Below are 19,391 nucleotides of genomic sequence, written 5' to 3' on the forward strand. Positions count from 1 at the left end.
CACGTCAGCGATGGTGCTAATGGAGGAACCAAATGCATCACTATGTCAAGATTCATCTGACATTCATCAAAATGTTGAAGGAATATAAATGAAAGGACAAATGGAAGCAAAACTATAAGGATGAATTATCATCGGAATCAGAGAAGAAAGAGGAAAAGATGTATTATTTTGATTACTTATTTTTTTTAAAGCAAAATATGTGAACGCACACATGATTTGCTTTACCCCTTAAGACTGAAAGTGATTTGCATCTCTAGAAGTAACTCTAAAGAAACTACAGCCAAGATTATTGGATAGAAACAAGAATTTCCCTTCCCTGGATACTGAGGATTAAAAGGGAAAAAAACTGTTTAACCATCAGTTGTTCATAACAGCTGAAGTTGCCAAAGTTTTCACAATGTTGGACAATGCTGTGAGCAAATGTTTCATTCCAGTTCAGGGATGAACAAACTGTGGATTTAACCTCGAGTAGACGTCACACTGACGTGCCGTGGGAAAAAGAGACTTCATTGGATAAAGAATATGAATGTACATACGCGTACAAGTACGCGGAATGACAGAGTGAGAGGAAGAATGGGTAATTGTAAACTACAGTGACCACCTGATTAGGACTTATAAAAAACAGCAGCATAAGTTGTTGTTGATAAATTTAGGGCCATAGATTTTAGAAATACTGATGTCCCCCTAAACCCCCAAAAAGATTTTGACCAAAATTAATTAACATTAACAAAATAGGAATGGTTGTTTATTATTGGTATTTAAATGTACTAGCTTTGTCTCAAAAGTCTGGAAAAGAAGCCAACATACACTAATATTTACTCTGATTTCTCCAAAGATAAAGGTCTAAAGATTTGATTGTGAAAGTTGTTGGCTGGTTCTGGATTATTTGCATTTATGGTGTCTTGTAAGCCCACGTGAGCTGGGAATAATTGTATGCATGACATAATAAAAAACAACTTAATTTACATTAATTCATTTATCTGTCTGTTGGCTAAAGGTTGACGTAAAGTAAATGACAACCACCGTAAACCAGCCAGTTCCTACTGAGCCTTAGCAGACTTACGTCTATATCCTCAACGTTCCACTTCCGGGATTGCTCCGGTGCCGCAGGAAATTCCGCCGGATGCATGTCTTTTCACAGTTGTCCATTTTCTTCTGTTTTCTTTGTGTTGGAATGTTAAACTCCGGTCGATTTATGAGGTCTATGGTTAACTGCTCCTCAGATCTCTGCATGGTACGTTGAGACAGCTAGCTAGACTATCTGTCCAATCAAAGTTTTCTCTCGCACGACTAAAACAACTTTTGAACGTACACATGTTCCACCAAAACAAGTTCCTTCCCGAGGCTCTTTTGCAGCGGCTCCGTGCGGAGCTTAGCGCCGCCCAAGACGATTGTGATTGGTTTAAAGAAATGCCAATAAACCAGAGCACGTTTTTCTCCCATCCCAGAATGCTATGTGGACTAACCAGACCCTCCTCTGCTCCGCAGCGTGTGGATGGTCTGGCAAAGCAAGACTACAGCAGACCACACTGAGCCAGGCAGATGGTTTTGCTTGTGTAAACCTTCTCGTAAACAACTTGCACTAAAACCTGTATCTTAGTCAGAGGGACAAGCATGCACTGAGTAACCTTTGACTGTGAGGAGATAGAGGCTGTACCTGAGCATCCACGAGTAGGTGTCTCATCAGAGTCATGGACTTCTTCAAGGTGTCCCTTTCTCCCAGCATGAAGGCCTTGTCCTCGTGAGCCAGGCTACAAGGTCTGGTCACCATGAACTGAGCAATCTGGTCGTTCAGGCTGTTGAGAGACTGGACCGCTGCAAAAGAGGCCAAGGAGAGTTGTAAAACCAAATGAAAACGCATACAAGACACAGAAACACAAGCATTCATGACGATCTGCGTTTTCCTGTACTGCCATGGAGGCGCTCCTAAGTTTGCTTCCTCTCTCTCTCTAGTGGGGTTTTCTGGATCAGACTCATGTGATCTGAGACACTTCCTTCATCCTCCATTGTTCTCCTCTTCAGAATAATCCCTCATTTGGACAAGAGGGGAATCATTAGGCTAAATCCATTACTAAGACACAGAAACTCAACCCATTGTATAGTTTTTTTTATGGAGAGTCCCAGTAATAATTTCTATTCGGTTGGGTTTGTTCAGTCAGAGGCAATGTGGAGCTCAGAAATGTCTTTTTGTGTTTTTTTGTTTTTTTAGAGATTGCCCAGAGTTTGCTCAGAGGGCGGTGTGGGTGGAAATATAGAAATGTCTGATCAATACTTAAATGTTTTCACTGACGTAAGTCTCAAAACAAGCCAGCAGGGTGATAGAAGAGCATTTTGTCAGAGCAGCCCAGGAGACGTGGAAAACATATATAGTAACTAACATAACATGAGTATCACAGCTCGTGGTACAGTTTACAGATATTTACATGATCTATCATTCGTTGGATTATTCGGCCTGCTACAGGAATTACTCAACTCATGAAGCCAAACACATACTTCTATCTTACATTCTAGTTGAGAGCAACACTTTCAAGTTTGTGATTGATTGATTGATTGATTGATTGATTGATTCCTTTATATTATACATGTAAACTTAGTGAGAGCATGCTCACATTTGCAGAAGTGCCCTGTTTACAGAGAATAAGTGTGACAAATAGTAGCTGCATGCAGTTACATGATAAAACACAATACTGCCACCAAAACAAGAGTCATATAAATGATATCAAGGACAAAGTCAAATGATTGAGTCAAACTGTGAGACACTTATTAGTATGCAAAGTTTCCAAAGATATGGCAGGTTGAACTTTGAAGAGATGTGTCTAAAATGATGCACACGAGATCTAGAATATTTCCATTAGATGGAGCGGTGCAGTCAAGAAAAACTTGAATTTTAATATTTTCAACATTATACAACTTGTGGACTAAAATGATTTTTCCAACTTTATAACTACTGAAGGGGAAACAAAAGGCGGAACTGTATGGTAAGGGTTTTTTCAATTGTTTAGGTTATGCAATGAAAGAAAAGAGAGACAGTAGAGGTCTTCAAATTCTTTCTTTTCTTTGATGAACCGTCAAGAACCCAAATATATTCAATGTATGATATAAAAAGCAGCAAATGCTTCCTTGAGAAACCAAAACTAGCAAATATGTGGCATGTTTCTGTAATAAATTAACAAATTAATCAAATCAAGCAATCAAATTGATCAAAACCATTGTTGGTCCATTGACCAACTGTGTTCGTCACCACAGGGATAGCATGTTTGAAGGAGGTCAAGGCAATTCTTTTCACACAAATAGACACCTAAGAGGTCAATTTGGGGTGAGAGCGACAGAGCGACTGAGGCAATGTGTGACTCACTGACGACAGTCAAGGTCGGCTTTTCAGCAGAATGATCAAAGATTTATGGCCAAACCTTCCAGCACTTCTCTTGCACTGCAGGAGCATGCAAAAACAGGCATGTTTACGAGCACACAGCGGCCCTGCAGGCAGCGCAGCATACATCAAATCAGGTCTGGGTGGGTGGAAGGGGGAAATAAAATGTTCACTACAGAGGCCGACGATTGGATTCTAATTTCACATTCAATATTTACAAGATGTACCTCTCTGGCCCAAAGACGTGCCAAACGTGTCGGGTAATGGCACGTTGCTGCTGAAAATGACATGCTGTCAACGTGAGAACAGACACACCTTCTTCTCCTCTCTGCTCTACTTTCAATGTTTTCTGAATGCATTCTGTCACACGCTGTGATACATGATGGAGAAGGCAGGTGGCTTTTCATAAAAGCAAAGTTACTTTGACCACCCTAAATATGTCAACATACCATATCTCAATCAAAATGCAACAGTTCCTGGCCAAAGCCATAAAGCCCCAGAGATACAGTATGTGACAGAAACACCATGTGATGCTCAATTTGTTGATACCATTTGTAATAAATGATTGCTTCTCACACGTGAAATTACAACAAATGCTAAAACTCCAGGCTGCTACATCTGCACCTTTCCGACACCGCCTGCACATTTAATATTCTTCTGGTTGGAGCGAAGCAGACCAGGCAGCAGCATGGAGATCCTCTGCTGAGAATAGGTACAGTAAGTGAGGAAACGTCAAACCATGTTTTCACACTGTTGATCAGATACAACAACAGCTGGTTGAAGCTGACCATTTGTGATCTGGAACATTTTAATAGTACAGAGAAGATGTCAGGAGAGGAATCTTGATGAGAGAAAATCATAGATTAGTGAGAAATAGCTATTTCCATTAGTCCAGGTTCAGTTTGGTTAATGTTTGCCAACTTTCTATACTTTCATTTTTGTCTTTGTTTAGAACATTTTAAACTGTCTTTACCCCTCAGCTACAAGTCTGACTTATCATTTTGTCAATATAACAAAGTATAAATCTGCCAGCAACCCAAAAATACAAGATAAATTAAACCGACGCCTATAAAATGTACAAATCTAAATATTATTACAGAATAGAAAAATATATAGTTTCACTATTTCTACACACCAATACAACAGAAACATGTAAGAAATAAAACAATAATACAGTAAATGTATATTTAAATTGATTTTATGCCATAAAATTTTTTTGTATTTATGTATGCCTAAAATCTTTATTAGTTAAATGTTTTAAAAATGTCTTTCAAAAACCTTTTTCGTGTTGTACAGACATAAATAGGATATTGTGTAAAGTTTTCTCAGCTTGTCTCTACATGCCTTAAAATTAAAGTTATTTTACTATAAAAAAAAAGAGAAATTTTCAGTGTATTCCGAGATGAATAGACAGAGATTAATGTATAATTGTTGAGTCCTTTTTTATTTCCAAAAACATTTCATGAATAAATCCTTTATTCTGGAGCATTTTTCTAACAATGTGAAAGATCACCCCCATCAGGTTCGTAAATCTTCACATCTATATTTCTGATGTAAAATGTACAATCACTTAAATCAGAGGGACATTGTGTTTTTTGTGACGCACCCTCCCACACACAGGTGGCCCAGTGCTTCTGTGACTGTGAGATGTGGACAGCTCATTACAATTTTTGTAGCCACCCACAGGAGCAAAACAACATCAACAATGAACTCTAATGAGGCATGTTGGGGCTTTGTCAGGCTGTACAACCTTGTGAAAGGAGAATAATGTGCATATGAAAAGAAAAAAACAGCTCACTCATAAAATGCAATCCCTCCTCTGGGAAAATACCCGTTCCAGTGTCTGTATGTTATCGTTGTTAATTTGCAAAATCGCACAAAATATGAACAAGGGAGGGTTTCTTTTTTGATGCAGATGTGCAATACAGTAAAATTTATTCAAATGTGCTCAGTCAGCTGTCCCACCAAAAATCGTGATGAAAATATTAAAATTACTCTTTTGCTTCTGCTCGCTTTGGGGACCAACTGTAACAGCCACAGAGTCACAGTGGCCAACAAGCCTCTGCCAAGGCATTTTAGGAAGCTCCAACAACTTAACACTTGGAGCCCAAAATACCCGGAGTCGGATGAAAGGATGGGGGAGTCTGAGTGAGAATCTGAGGCAATCCCAAAAGAGAGAGAGCGTGGCAACATTTCAATTACACCGATGCCAAATAAATACACAACACAATCTTGTTGTGGGACAAAGCCTGCATTGAACCTAAATCAGGGGTATAACACCACAGCGAATGTTCATTTTGAAGCTTTTGAAAACATGCCGCTGTAAAGCTAACTGCATGTTTGTTCAAACGTAGGGATTTGGACAGATCAATTATAGCTTAGCAAAGTTTGCGTTGCATAGAAAGAACTGAAGCCTTCTGTATCTGACAGCATCAACACAAGCCTGTAATTTAGCTGTTTTCCTCATTGTTCTGAACTACTATCTGCAGCAAGGTCCAATTCACCCGCTGATGGTCTGCGTGTTGCAATTTCCCAGAGAAATTGTACACCTTACACCAAAGAAATACTATTCTACTGTGCATTGCTAGCATTTTAGAGTATCTCAAGTCTTTTTTATCTTCATGTCTGGCCCACACACAGCAAATACTTCACATTTCACTCCAATGTCACACTTCCACAGTTCAAAACACATTTGATCCTTTCCCTCTGGCTAGTGTCGACTAATTTCTGATGCAGAGCAGATGGGAGTTTTTGTGTGTGCAGAGCTTTGTCTGACTTTATGGGCAAAGCTGGGAATATGTGAACATGGAGTGCATAATTGTGACAGTGGATTTAGAGAGATTGACCTCTGTGGAAAGCAAACTACATGGGTTTTGGGTTTCTTTACGTTGTTGTATTCCCCCAGAACTAAAGCTCTGAGAAATCAGAGAATCTGTCCAAAACAATCAGGGAGGCAGGAGCTGAGGCAGACTGCCAGGCGTCTCTTCTCTCTCCACAGTGAGCGAGAGGATCCCTTGCGACCCCGTTTCATTCTCTTTTCCACAGTTCCCACACCTCACAACAGCTATGTTTTAGCTTGTTTAGATACTAAACTGTATCTGATCGGCTCAGATCTTCATCCAGACACTCAATTCAGCCAGGTCCAAAGAGGAACATCACACACACACCTTTTGTGCATATTTTGTACCTTGTTTTACTGCATGTAAGCAAGCAGAATACAGATTTATGTCATAGGCTTTTGATTGCATTTCTGTTACTTATGAGTCTATCAAGAGTGAACTGTTCACTTGACGCTAGTACACTTGATGATTGTCTCTCATACAGTAATAAAATTAGAAAGTAATAGTTAATGGCTATGCTAGCAGCTTTGTGAAGCTGCACTTATTGTAGGTACAGCAGTGCTTTGCACCTAATAGAAGACTACACTTAAACGCAGATGTCTAGCAGTTATAATGTTTACTATTATGTTGAGCATCTTATTTTAGAATTTTATCATACGAACATTTGCTAATTAGCACTTAACACAAAGTATAGCTGAGACTGATGGGTAGGTCATTAGTTGTGCAGATATTTAGTCACAAACTTACTAAATACTGGGCAATTAACATTTTGACCTAAAGATGCAGTTTTGCAAGTTTTTGGATCACAAAACTGACAACAATTTATCCCGAGGAGAACATGGATGTCTGCACCAGATTTCATATTATCTATCCAACAGTTGTTGAGAAATTGCACTCTGATACACAAATGTAAATCAATGGATCACCAAAGTCACTAGGATTCATCTTTTTTGGACCATCAATGTCAGTACTCTGTTCAGATTTTCAAATCAATCCATCTAACAGTTGTTGAGATATTTCAGCCTGGACTAAAGTGACAGACTGACCAACAGACAGACAGACAGACACTAGCATGGCTAAAACAATATACATGGAAATTCAGTTGATGGGTTAATCGACAGTTATTCTGAAATACTCCAAATTGTACATGTCTCCGCATAAGTTGACAGGATACATGAATGATTATCTGTATAGAAGTTACCTCTATTAATGTTTCAATTATGTAGAGACATACAAGATATGTTTCTTAACATACTACATGCTTCCAGATGTTGTATAGGGGAACTTCTAGCACATTGTCTTATTTGCAACTGCAATGTGAAAACACTGGAAACATGTTTAGTTTATTTAGATGCATGTCAACAAGTCATAAAACATAATCTGTGTTCTTTTAATATTAAATATATAATATGTTCACAATGGTTCCCCAATTCTAATAAAATATATTGACTTTAAGTTTGATATGCAGTATATACAACTTTCAATGAGCCAGAGTTACCCTTAAAGGTTGATGGTCAGTACACCCTAAAAACAACATATTTTTCATATTACAAAAACATGAGAAAAAAAGTTTTCGTATTATATTATATATTGTATTTTTTATATATAAATGTAACATCAGTAGGTTCTCCCGAGGATATTAAATCAAATTAATAAATTCAAAATAATAAAGCCAAAAAACTATTTATCGCTATTTATCTCTGAAAACAGTTTGTAACACAGTTTCAAGCCATGAAGTAATTCACACTCAAACAAACAGATTTTTTTTTTTTTGTCTGCTATTCAGTTCAACTCAAAGCTGTTAAAGGTGAGAAAGTAAAGCTCTTGAGGGCAGCCCAGAGGAAAACATCTTCACAATGAGGACTGCAGGGCAGGAAAAGTTTTCTGCTCTCCCTGCAGATTCTCTACACCGCAGTTTCACCAGGAAACACTGAATGAAAATTTTAAATAGAACTAAATAGAAGAAGGTAAAACATTCCTCACTCATTTTTTCACAGTTTTTGTCAGGGGAGGATTCAATTAACCTTCCTGCTTCAAGTCTGTTAACATATAAACACAGTAATTTATTTTGAGCTTACAATGCAACAGCATGCTAATTAACTCCAAGACAGACCTTCAAGTGAATTAAAACAACTCACTGACCATTTAAGTAGAAACAGTTAAACCATCAGAGGACACGGTTTAATCTGTAGCATTTTAAGATTGCTGACAGTAGCTAGTTGGCAATTAACAAAAACAGATGTCAAATTTTCTTAAAAATGTTAAGGGGTATTATATGGCCAAAAGTATTGGGACACCTCAAATTACACCCGTATGTGATCATTGAGTATCTCGTTTCAAAACTTGGGCAGTAATCTATTACCAGCCGTCACTTCCCACAACATTTTGTAACCTCACTGGAGGGATTACTCTATTCAGCCTCAAGAGCAGTCATAAGGTTGGACACTGACTACATTTTCCATAATGCAACTCAATAGCATATTTTGTTTGATCCTCACTGCCTTGCAAAGGTCTACATCTTTCAAACCCCTCAACTCCAGTTTGTAATGGAGTCTCCAAGCCAAAACTGAGATGACAAACCAAACCATGAAAAACAGCCAAAAGTATGAAAGCATGATCTTCCCTATATGGGATAATAAAGATCAGCAAAGACCACTACTCACATGAATTTCAAATCGTTATATTATGATGCAATTTGTGATTTGTATATCTGAAAATATCAGCTACTGGCTAACCGATCAAACACTTCTCTCAACACTGCCCATTAATCCTGAAGGTTTCACTCTCAATAGTTTTATCACATTATCTTTCAAGATACAAATGTACGATATACTGTACAGTTAAACTTTCAAAAAACAGTCAGCTGAGGTAAAGCCCTTTAAGACTCATTGGGATGGAGAGAGCTGCATCTCACTCTGTCAACCAGCTCTGAGCAAGCAACATCAGAGCACAAAGCTCCAATGTGGAAGCAGAAACTGCAGGAGGGATTTGATTTTGCCCACAGCAACATTGCCACCACCTGGTAGCTTTGATACATGCTGCAACCGCATGAAATGAAAATGTACCTCTCAGCTGTCTCACTGACCACGGCCTCAACAGCTGAAAGTGAATCGTGACAAAGGCTGGTAAACACATGGACCCTTCATAACATCTGCCACGGCCTCCACTATGTGAGGTCATAAAGTTATTATTATTAATTAATCTTCGCAAAGTGAATCTAAACCATCACACATTCAAAAGGTAAATTGTGTTACTGATTATACCCGATGCTTCATTCATATTAACCCATTATCTCTAGAACAAATCAACAAATTGCACTTTTAACAATAAAAATATAATTACCTCCAAATGGTAACGGAATTTATCACAAGAATGAGTTTAATTCTGAAAGAAAGAAAAGAAGAAAAATAATCTTTAAAAAAAAAAAAGCCTCTAATAATGTGCCTGAGGCCATCTCTTCAACACCTAATGAGTGACTCTGAGAGGATTGTGGCTCTGACTAAAATGACGCCACTCACACAAAGGTAATTCATGTACAGATAAGGTGCAGAGCGCCTTCATGTCTGGTGTAATGGCAAAAAAAGGGCAAGTAACAGCTTTTACAAAAAGGTCAGGGGTCAGGAAATGTTTGAATGATTTAAATGTATTTTTGGGATTAAAAGTTAATTAATGTTAGCATCCATATAAAGTCTTATATAACAGCTTCATTCAATTACAAAGCAGGAGCAGGAAAATGCTGGGCAGAAGGGAGTGAAATCCTTTAACAGCTGTATATAAGTGAAAGGAAAAAATTCACCTTTGTTTTTGTTCAGTGCACTCTAGGAGTCCCTGTGTTTTAATTTATTTCATTGGTGGACCTACTTTACTGCAAATTGTCTCATCTACTCCTACATTCGTTAGTAACTTTAATGTTTCCCAAAATCACTTTGAGTAGAACATGTCACATTGAGCAAGCTGTGGATAATAGGTGTAGGTGGAGAAATACAGCATTAGTGACAGCAGCAGGGAAAGACAAAAGCTTGCATTTGCATTGTGTTCTTTCAAGACTATTGCTGGAGAGAAACGGATTCCTTCTCCTATAGTCTGAACCACCAGCAGATAGCTAAAAAAAATCACTGCTGCTTTGTAGCTGTGCTGCAAATATCTCAACACAATGTCACAGTGTCTGCATTTAGCTGGTTATCCACAGGAATATGAACTACAGAGCACAAACTGCACAGAGGAAAGCAGAGGTCCATCGCTAATAGCTGTTTTCGGCAGCAACCACAAAGCATTCAAATGAGCTTAAGGAGAAACTTTGAAGGTACAACTGACAGACAGCAGAAAAGAGATCTCTCTGCATCAGCTGAGATAAGGAGGTGACATAAGGACCCTCTTGTCTTCTCACAGAGTCGGGGTAAACACAGCTTGTTAGAGTAGACCTGTGTGAGCGCAAAGTGACATTTCAAAATCCAAAAGCTGCACGCTGGAGTGCCTTTCGAGAGCCGGTGCTACAGGCGGCACCGGTGACAAGGCTGCAGCCAATTAGGACTGTATGTGAGCACGTGTCTGTACCTGTCTTTCAGGACGGATAAAAGTGGGTCAGAGCCACAGCGTATCTTGGTACCAGAGCACAACGGCAGATAGCACACAATGTATATACTTCAAATGAGACAGATGGGGATTAAATAGCTGAACTGGAAATTTGCTCTTATATGGGGTGACGGTTCTGAATCCATTATCATTATCAGCCACTTTGATGCTCAAAATTCAATTTCAGAGCAGGTTTCTAATAAAAAGGTCTGAGTTCAGGCTGCCGGTATTGCCACTATCGTTCATTAACACGTTTCTGCGCAGGTAAACAACTCTGCAGGTTCAAAGGCACATCAACTCAACATATTAGCAAGTTAGACATTACCGGGGGGAGAAAACTGTTGCTGCCATATTTCATGAGCTTTTTTCCATTTCCCTCTCACATCAAACACTCCAAACCACGCCGGAGAGGACAGAGCTGAGCACTGTTAACTAATGCCCAGCATGTCTCTCCAAGTACACGTCTGTGGACGACAGCTCAGACCAAGATGACATCAGAGTTGTGATGCAAAAACCACTTGACATAATTGCTGGTTGGATGCGGTTGTGAACCGGGAGCCTCTGCCTCTGATATATAGTCTGCGTTCAAGGTCTCTGGTCTCAGCTCTGCATCACACACCAGAGGGTAGACACAAGAACATGAAAAATAGATGATAAAGGACTTTAACTTCGCACTAACTAAATCCATGGAGCAAGCTGTGCTATAAAAGGTCAGTTATGTTAGGTGCCATTCATCCTATATTTTCTATTCATCGTTGGATTTTGGACCGCTGGTCGGGCCAAAAAAAAACATTTCAAGAAGATGTTGATGCTCATTTTTCACTATTTGCTGGCATTTTATATACCAACTTAGAGAATGATTAACTGAGAAAATAATTTGCAGATTTAAATAAAATAATTATTAGTTGCAGCTCTAATACATGTATTTGATATGTGATATTTGACAAAAGGAAAAGTTAAGAGATATGTGGTGCCATCATATAGCTGATTGGCTCACAGAGGTCGTGACAAAATCTATTTGGCTGAAGTGAAAAGTGTGAATGCTTTCTATCAGCTGACAGCGTGAAAAGTGGGCAAGAAAAATTAGAGATTAATAAAATAAGATAAGATTAATCATAGGAGTAAGCATGCACTTATGCTAAGCTTATTTTTTTTGGATTGATGCACAGGCAATTTTGGAACAGATTAAGCTTGGTTAGTTATCTTATATAGCTACTAAAAACTCATTTATCAAGATGCTATTCACTAGGCTTAATTACTTAAACATTAACTATCCATGAAATGTTTACCTTATTTTTGTTCTACCCCAAAATGTAAAGCCTTACAATATACTGCATTATGTTTTCAGTGTGGCCTGTGTAGACTGGCTTTGTCAGCATAATAGTTAAAAACTACAGTCAAATTAGCCAGCCTGGAGGCTTCACTGTACTTCATATAATGAGGAACATATATGTGTTTAAGTTGGTAAGTGGAGGATATTTTTATCTTGTGAGTGTATTGTATATACATGTCCCCGGCTGGAGCTGTCCCCGGTTTTCACTGTGACTTACAGACCCGAAATCGGAATGAAAGAAAGAAAACATTGACCAAACGTATGGTCGCGCACCCTATACGCGCAGCCTCAAGACAACCAGAGCGCTGCTCAGAGCTCAGAGATGTTCTAGAATGCCCATATTTTACGATGCTAAAATTAGTCTGGTGGATTTAGCAAACTTAATTTCGCGGACTTTTTTATGTTTAAAAAAAAGGATCTTAGGCTAACAGAAAGTCGACCTCCTTAGAAATCCTTTCCATAATGTTGTCAGACACTTAGAATATTATTCTGAGCCTGTCAGTGGCAAAACGAGCACTTTTATGAACGTAAATACAAGCTGGACAATTGTCCTACTAACTTACATTGTAGCTTGTTTCGCCGTTGCCGACTGCAGCGATCTCGTTTAATACTTGACCATGTCAAAGGAAAATATTTCCTCGATAGTTTTAATTGTATCCGTTACTCAATGAGCTGTTGCAGAAACAAGTCCAGCGTGAAGCAATAAAGCAAAAGCTGTCAGATAAATGTAGTGCAGTAAACATTACAACATTTCCCTCTGAGGTGTAGTGGAGTACAAGAATAAAGTAGCAGCAGGGGCGATTCTAGGATCAGACCTTTAGGGGGGCTCAGCCCCTAATGAGAATGTGACACAGCTATAGTCAGTGTTGGGGAGTAACGGAATACATGTAACGGCGTTACGTATTCAGAATACAAATTATGAGTAACTGTATTTCGTTACAGTTACAATTTAAATAGTTGGTATTTAGAATACAGTTACATTGTTGAGATCAATGGATTACATGACGATACTTCTCTGTTTCACGAGTTTATTCACTCTGAATAAATTAAGGCAACTATATGCATTTCTCAGAAGCCCTGATCTGAAATCTTAAAAAATAGCTATTTGCGTGATCAGTCACAATGGAGTCGGAACCGGCACGACAGCGCCAGGGAAGGAATAAGTTTCTATCTTGGAAATTCAAACAGAATTTCACATTAAAGAACGAACAGGGACAATTAAATATAACTGTGCCGTGCAGCGTCTACTTACCAGCAACCAACCTCCTTTCAGCGTCCAAATTACTCCACCTCCAAGCTGGAGAAGCATCTTAAAGTAAGTTATTTTTTAAATTAGCCAAGGGTAGTCGTCTGCTGTAGTTTTACTGGTCACCTTGCTATTTTGACATTGACGTGCGACTTTACATTCTCCTACGTGCTGATTTACTAGCTCCAGAGCCGTTTAAATACTGACTAGCCCCGTTTGACATGCTGGCTAACGTTAGCTAAAATTAGCTCGTGGTAGCAAGACTGCGGTTATATTATGCAGTTCGGGACTACCAATACAATAATCTATCTGCTTGTTCAGGTACACATTCAGCTATTTGGAATAAAAAGAACACACCATTATAGGCCTGTTTAGTAAGCTGGATGTGATAGCCGCATTCCTACACTTCTAAAACGCAATTCAATGTGGAAGTAATCCTGAAGTAATCCAAGTATTCAGAATACGTTACTCAGATTGAGTAACGTAACGGAATACGTTACAAATTACATTTGTGGGCATGTATTCAGTATTCTGTAACGAAATACGTTTTGAAAGTATCCTTCCCAACACTGGCTATAGTGCATGCAAAAGTGTTAATCTGCGCCATGAAATTACCAACTTCTTCACAACTTTACTCCTGCCCTCCCGCTGACAGATAGAGACTCAGCCAAAGGTGTGAGTCTGGAACAACCACCTCAACCACAATCTAAGCGTTACAATGATATTAGCGCCAGTTGCTGTGACAAATGGTTTGCGAGAAAATTAACATTTAACTTACATGAAATGTTATCATATTTGCATTCTGCATTTCTCTGCACACCCATTACTCTCTGTGAAATATCTCACAAACTCTTCACTCAACACATGCATCGGTACAACAAGCGGTTCCCGGGTAATCCGGTTTTGAAATTGCGACAAATTTCTACATGGTCTCCAACTTTGGGCCAAAATTATAATGTATTCTCATGTAAACTATTTATGTCAGTACAGACATTTTATGTAAATTGCTTAGCCAGTGTATCCCACCATACTGGTTATTATATTGCCAGATTCCAAACAATCCCACTTACTTATATATATATATATATATATATATATATATATATATATATATATATATATATATATATCGCACTTACAAATATGAATACATATTTCTACTGGTATGCTTCCTAGTGACATTAATGCAAAAATATGAAGAAAAAACTATTCCACCTGTGTGTGCATAGTTAAAATTCTGAAGTGCAAAATAGTTCAGGCTACAGCACAAATATTTCCATTCATAGATAAGAATAATCAAGTCTTTCTGGATTTCTTTTCAAAGTGCACCAGGTTGATGCATTTAAACGTTAAAATAGACAACATTTTCTTACAGGGGAACATGCCCATGGACCTCCCCTAGGGGGACTTGTGCCCCAGTGCAGCTCTAGGTCTAGTGACGCCCCTGGGGCATCATCCCCGTTTTAAGTTTACAAAGATAAAAACATTACCTGTTTTGGAGGTATTTACGCTTCTGAGCTGAAAATGAAAAAATTTTGTCTCAGAAATCTGGTCACCTTAGGCTAAGTGCAAAGGTGAAGACTGTGGAGCAGTGATGTTGTACCCAACAGGTGCTGCAGTGCATTAAGAGATTGGAATGAGAATGATCCGTCATTCAAACCAGTGATTCAGAATGCTTCCTGAAGACATCCTCACAGTGCTGCAGACTTATGCACCAGTGACATTTATAAGAGCATTATGTGTTTGACATTGGACCTGAGTGAGGCGTTAGCTCTGGTGAGTTTGGTGTCAGCAACAAATCCCCAAACAAAACTAGCAACTAATGTTATGTAATATCTGAAGAACTAGTGACTCTATACCCGCATTAAGACGTATTACCAGGGGGCATGAGTACAAACCAGGCATTGAGTCTGATAACACTGTGGCTGTTGGTACACACACGGACCTAAAGACACTCATCTCCAGACATACACACACTCATTTCACAACATCCTTGTAAACTCATTCCTACAGAATGATGGAGTCTCTTCAGTGTGTTTCACAATTAGCCTTTTCTTATGAAGAGTTGTTTAGCTCAGGTTGATTCAATGCCCTTGTGATTTAGCGACTTTAATTAAAGGGATACTTCACCGATTTAGCATTAAGCTTTGTATCAGTAGAAACACTGTAGTATTTTCGAATGACCGTGCTTCCCTCCCTCATGTCCCCCTGAGACGAGAGATCTCTGTATTGTGGGTCTGGAAAAAATCTTCCGATGACAGAAAACGACGATTTTTGCATCATCGGAAAAGTTTTTTGCCCAGAGGCAATGGACTACAGCCAGTAGTAGGAGCTACTTCCGAATGTTTTCAACCCGCCCATAGGGGGTTGGACTGGTCTTTACACGAAGCTTACCGAAGAAAACCGAGTGTCAGTCATCTTGAAGCATCACTAAACAGGCTCTCTTTTCATCAGCAACCTTTTACAACAATTATGTGCATTCAAACTACCGCACAAGTGTACCACCGGGATACATTGGTACAGATCGGAGAATATGCAGGAAACTTTATTACAGACGGAATACTCGTCACACTACGCAAGCTTCACCTGCTAGGAGACCAGCACCTCCTGCGGTGTCGCCCAATGCTGCTAGCCGGTAAGGCAGGGGTCTTCAATGGTTTTTTTAAGCCAAGGACCCCTTAACTGAAAGTAACTGAGAGACGATCAGGGACCCCCTACTACATATCTTGTATAAAATGAAGTTGCATATTAATCTGGTCCTACAATAACTTTTAGGGCAGCCTAAAGCATTTATAGATACATTTTTTGCATAAAATACTAAGCTATTCAAATAGCCTGATACTTGTTGGCATGATTTTATAAATCATGTTTTAATGTTAACCCTTAAATGTGAAACAAATATGAAACAGTCAATCCTTTGGGATGAACTGTATCTTTGGATATTTGCTAATAATATGTTGGAATCATGTTAAGACTTTCATTTTTGAAAAAACTTTCAAAAATTAACAATAATTTGGAGGCCCCCCTGGAGTGACTGTGAGGACCCCCTGGGGGTCCCGGACCCCCTGTTGAAGATCCCTGCGGTAAGGGGACATCCTCAGCGGTGAAACGCGAACGAAGGCTGGAGTATAACCTAGCTAGGTGGAAAGCTAACACTAGCCGGCCACCTGTTCCATCAATCCTGCTTGCAAGTGTCCACTCATTAGACAACAAACTGGACTACATCCAACTTCAACAAAACTCCCAACGCGAGTTCAGAAACTGCTGTGTTTTTGTTGTTGCGGAAACATGGCTGAACAACAGTGTACCGGACTATCCAGCTACCAGGCCTGCTGCTCTGTCGCCGGGTAAGGCTAGTGGAGGTGGGCTGTGTTAACACGAACTGGGGTGATTTGTATCAAACTAACTGCTAACCGCTGGTGGAGTTTGTGACTGTTAAATGCCGACCATTCTACATTCCACGCAAATTCACAGCTGTGTTTAAACTCTGTGTTTACAGCCCACCAAGCGTTAATGCTAGTATGCATTAGCTGAACTTTACGGAGCATATAATGTGTGTGCACTAAATGTAGCCTGTTTCGTATGTCGTTTTTACATATTTTAAATGTGTAACACCACTTGAGCCACGGTGAAACGTTGTTTCGTGTATATGGTTGAAACGACAATAAAACACACTTGAGTTGAGTTGAATGCTGCCTCACTGTCAACGGTAAACGGTAGAAGCAAATCCATTCTGGGTTTTGGTGTCTTTCATCCATATGAGCCAAAAACACATTTCCTGGCTTATCTCGGCCTAGAAGGAACTAATTTCTAAAAATGTTTCACATTTCTACTACATAAGTGACCCAATTTAAAGATATATTCGTCTTTCCAACGGTGAAATATCCCTTTAAATTCAATTCTGACACGTGCACTCTGTGCACATATTAATAAACTCTTGGCATCAAGTGTATGCCTCCCTTTGAGGTAGAATTGGGTAGCATGTACAGTCAAGCTTCTCAACTTGCAAGCACATCTGATTTATAGTGTGTAGGTTTCAAACGTAGCTGTGCTCATTAGCTTTTACACTGTCAAAACATCACTGAACTTGATATACTTTAGCAAAACAGGTGCTGCCATTTCTTAGCTATTATTTAAAGAAATAATAATCTTTAAGAACCACAAATATGCAGTGTCTATATTTAATTTTTTTATGCAAAACAAACGGCCCCATTTTAACTAAAAACAAATGCTACCATAGTTGTTAATATTTTCTGGTCACATGCAGCCAGTCAATCCAACTGAAAGTCCTGTCCTCGCATTGTAACATTGACGTACACACAGTGTGCACTGTCAATCCCATTCGTGAACAGCGTGCCCTGCATGTTAAGGAGAAGCACCCGGGAGAATAGGCTACATTTCATCACCACAGGAGCTCCCGCACTAACTACGGATGCAAATTTATACAGACTCAGGGCATGGCCGATTCTCTTTAGGATAGCTTTCTGCATCATAGTGCTGTAGTGAAGTGAGGGATGAGAAGTGGGATGTCTGATGGAATAGGATAGTATTTACAGTCATGCTGTGCTGCATAACAAAGCTTTAACATTTTTCAGCTCAGGTTCCTTATGTTAGCTGCAGTAGGGTGATAGTTTTGTAGATTAGACTGTATGTATGTATTTTCTATGAATGTAAGTTCTCTGCAAATATTCAATTTGTGTGTTGACTGTTATCTTGTCCCAGCCTTTGTGTTCTGTCTCCGTCTGCTCTGCAGTGTATTGTAGACGATGAACACTGGTGTTTTGGGAAACAGCTTAGCATATGTCTGCAGACAGCTGAACAGTGAGGGGTTTATTGCAGTCAGAGAGCGAAAAAGAGGCCAGGAGTACTGGGCACAGTGAGGCAGATATGCAGAGTCAGCAGACACTCAGGCAGAGGGTTCAATGACGCAGAAAAAACGGTGGGGACGTGAACGGCACACTGGAAAAGCTGCTCTCAAGGTGTATGAATTCATTAGGAACATCTTTCATCGGGGCAGCTTGAGTGTGTTTTGTATTTCTGTCCTACACCTGATTGAGATAAGGAAGTGTGTGAATATTCCTTCAAACTTACACCACACTTACTACATTAACATCACACAATTACAAAAACGCCACAGATACACACTCGTAAGTATACAGATGCCAAGATGAGCGGGATTAGCACCCTTGTGAAAGCTGCTGTTCATATCTTTAACACTCCCAGCAGCTCAAATTTAGCTGCTTCAAAGTGGTGGAGATGGGTGACTATTAAATCTGGTAGATGTGTTCACTGAGCGCACAGTCATCAGCTTATGTGCATCGGCTGCATCCACTTAAAATTTTGCAATGACCTCTTTTCTATGAGTATATGTGTGTGTGTGTGTGTGTGTGTGTGTTTGTATGTATGTAAGAGAAAGAAAGAGAGGGAGATTGAGAGAAAGAGGAGGCACAACAGTTCAAAGTGCAAGAAATTAACTACAATCCTTTGAAACAATGCAGCAATGTATGAAATGCCTCAGAAACAGCAAAGCACTTTGTCTTCAATAAATCCAGCAGACACAATAAAACAGTTTGTGTTTAGTGGTGTGTTGCAGCAACAAATTGCCTTTTGTGGAACAGGGAGGGATGCAGCAACTGTCAAGCCGAAATTAGTTTTGCAAAAGAAAGTGTAGCATTATGTTGTGTGAGAAATATAAAATAAGAAAATATATGGTGAAATTGAAAGTTTATTCTTCTTCGTCTTGGAAGCAGTAGTAGCCAAAAATAATAATGCAATAAAGCTCCAACATAGCTACTAAATTAACCTTGTGATGAGATTGTTTTGTCAAATATATTTTCTTCCATTTCTCTCCCATTATTTTTTATAACTTCATTATCAAATTCCATCTCACGATAGCAGACAGGTTGACCATCTTCACTTTCTCTTTTGTGAAACCAGAAACAGCTAGTATTCCCTGTCATAATGCATACAGTAGATGAATGTCAGTCTACAAGTTATTAAAATATGAAAGTCAACATAGTAAACATTACA

The 19,391-nt window shown here is 39.1% G+C and overlaps 1 protein-coding gene across 5 annotated transcripts in view; it reads right to left on the reverse strand.

Moving 5' to 3' along the window:
• Nucleotides 1-19,391, reverse strand: part of kaznb (kazrin, periplakin interacting protein b) — a 106,471-nt gene that overhangs the window by 81,249 nt on the left and 5,831 nt on the right. For all 5 annotated transcript variants that reach the window (XR_005638883.1, XM_039796284.1, XM_039796285.1 and 2 more), the window contains exon 3: nucleotides 1,658-1,815. Coding sequence is in view for 4 of the 5 variants with exons in the window: in XM_039796284.1 (XP_039652218.1) it covers nucleotides 1,658-1,815 (158 nt within the window). In the remaining variant the exon portion in view is untranslated. The remainder of the gene's footprint in view (nucleotides 1-1,657; nucleotides 1,816-19,391) is intronic.

This window comes from Perca fluviatilis, chromosome 4 (assembly GCF_010015445.1).
Source record: "Perca fluviatilis chromosome 4, GENO_Pfluv_1.0, whole genome shotgun sequence".
In the NCBI taxonomy this organism is placed as follows: domain Eukaryota; kingdom Metazoa; phylum Chordata; class Actinopteri; order Perciformes; family Percidae; genus Perca; species Perca fluviatilis.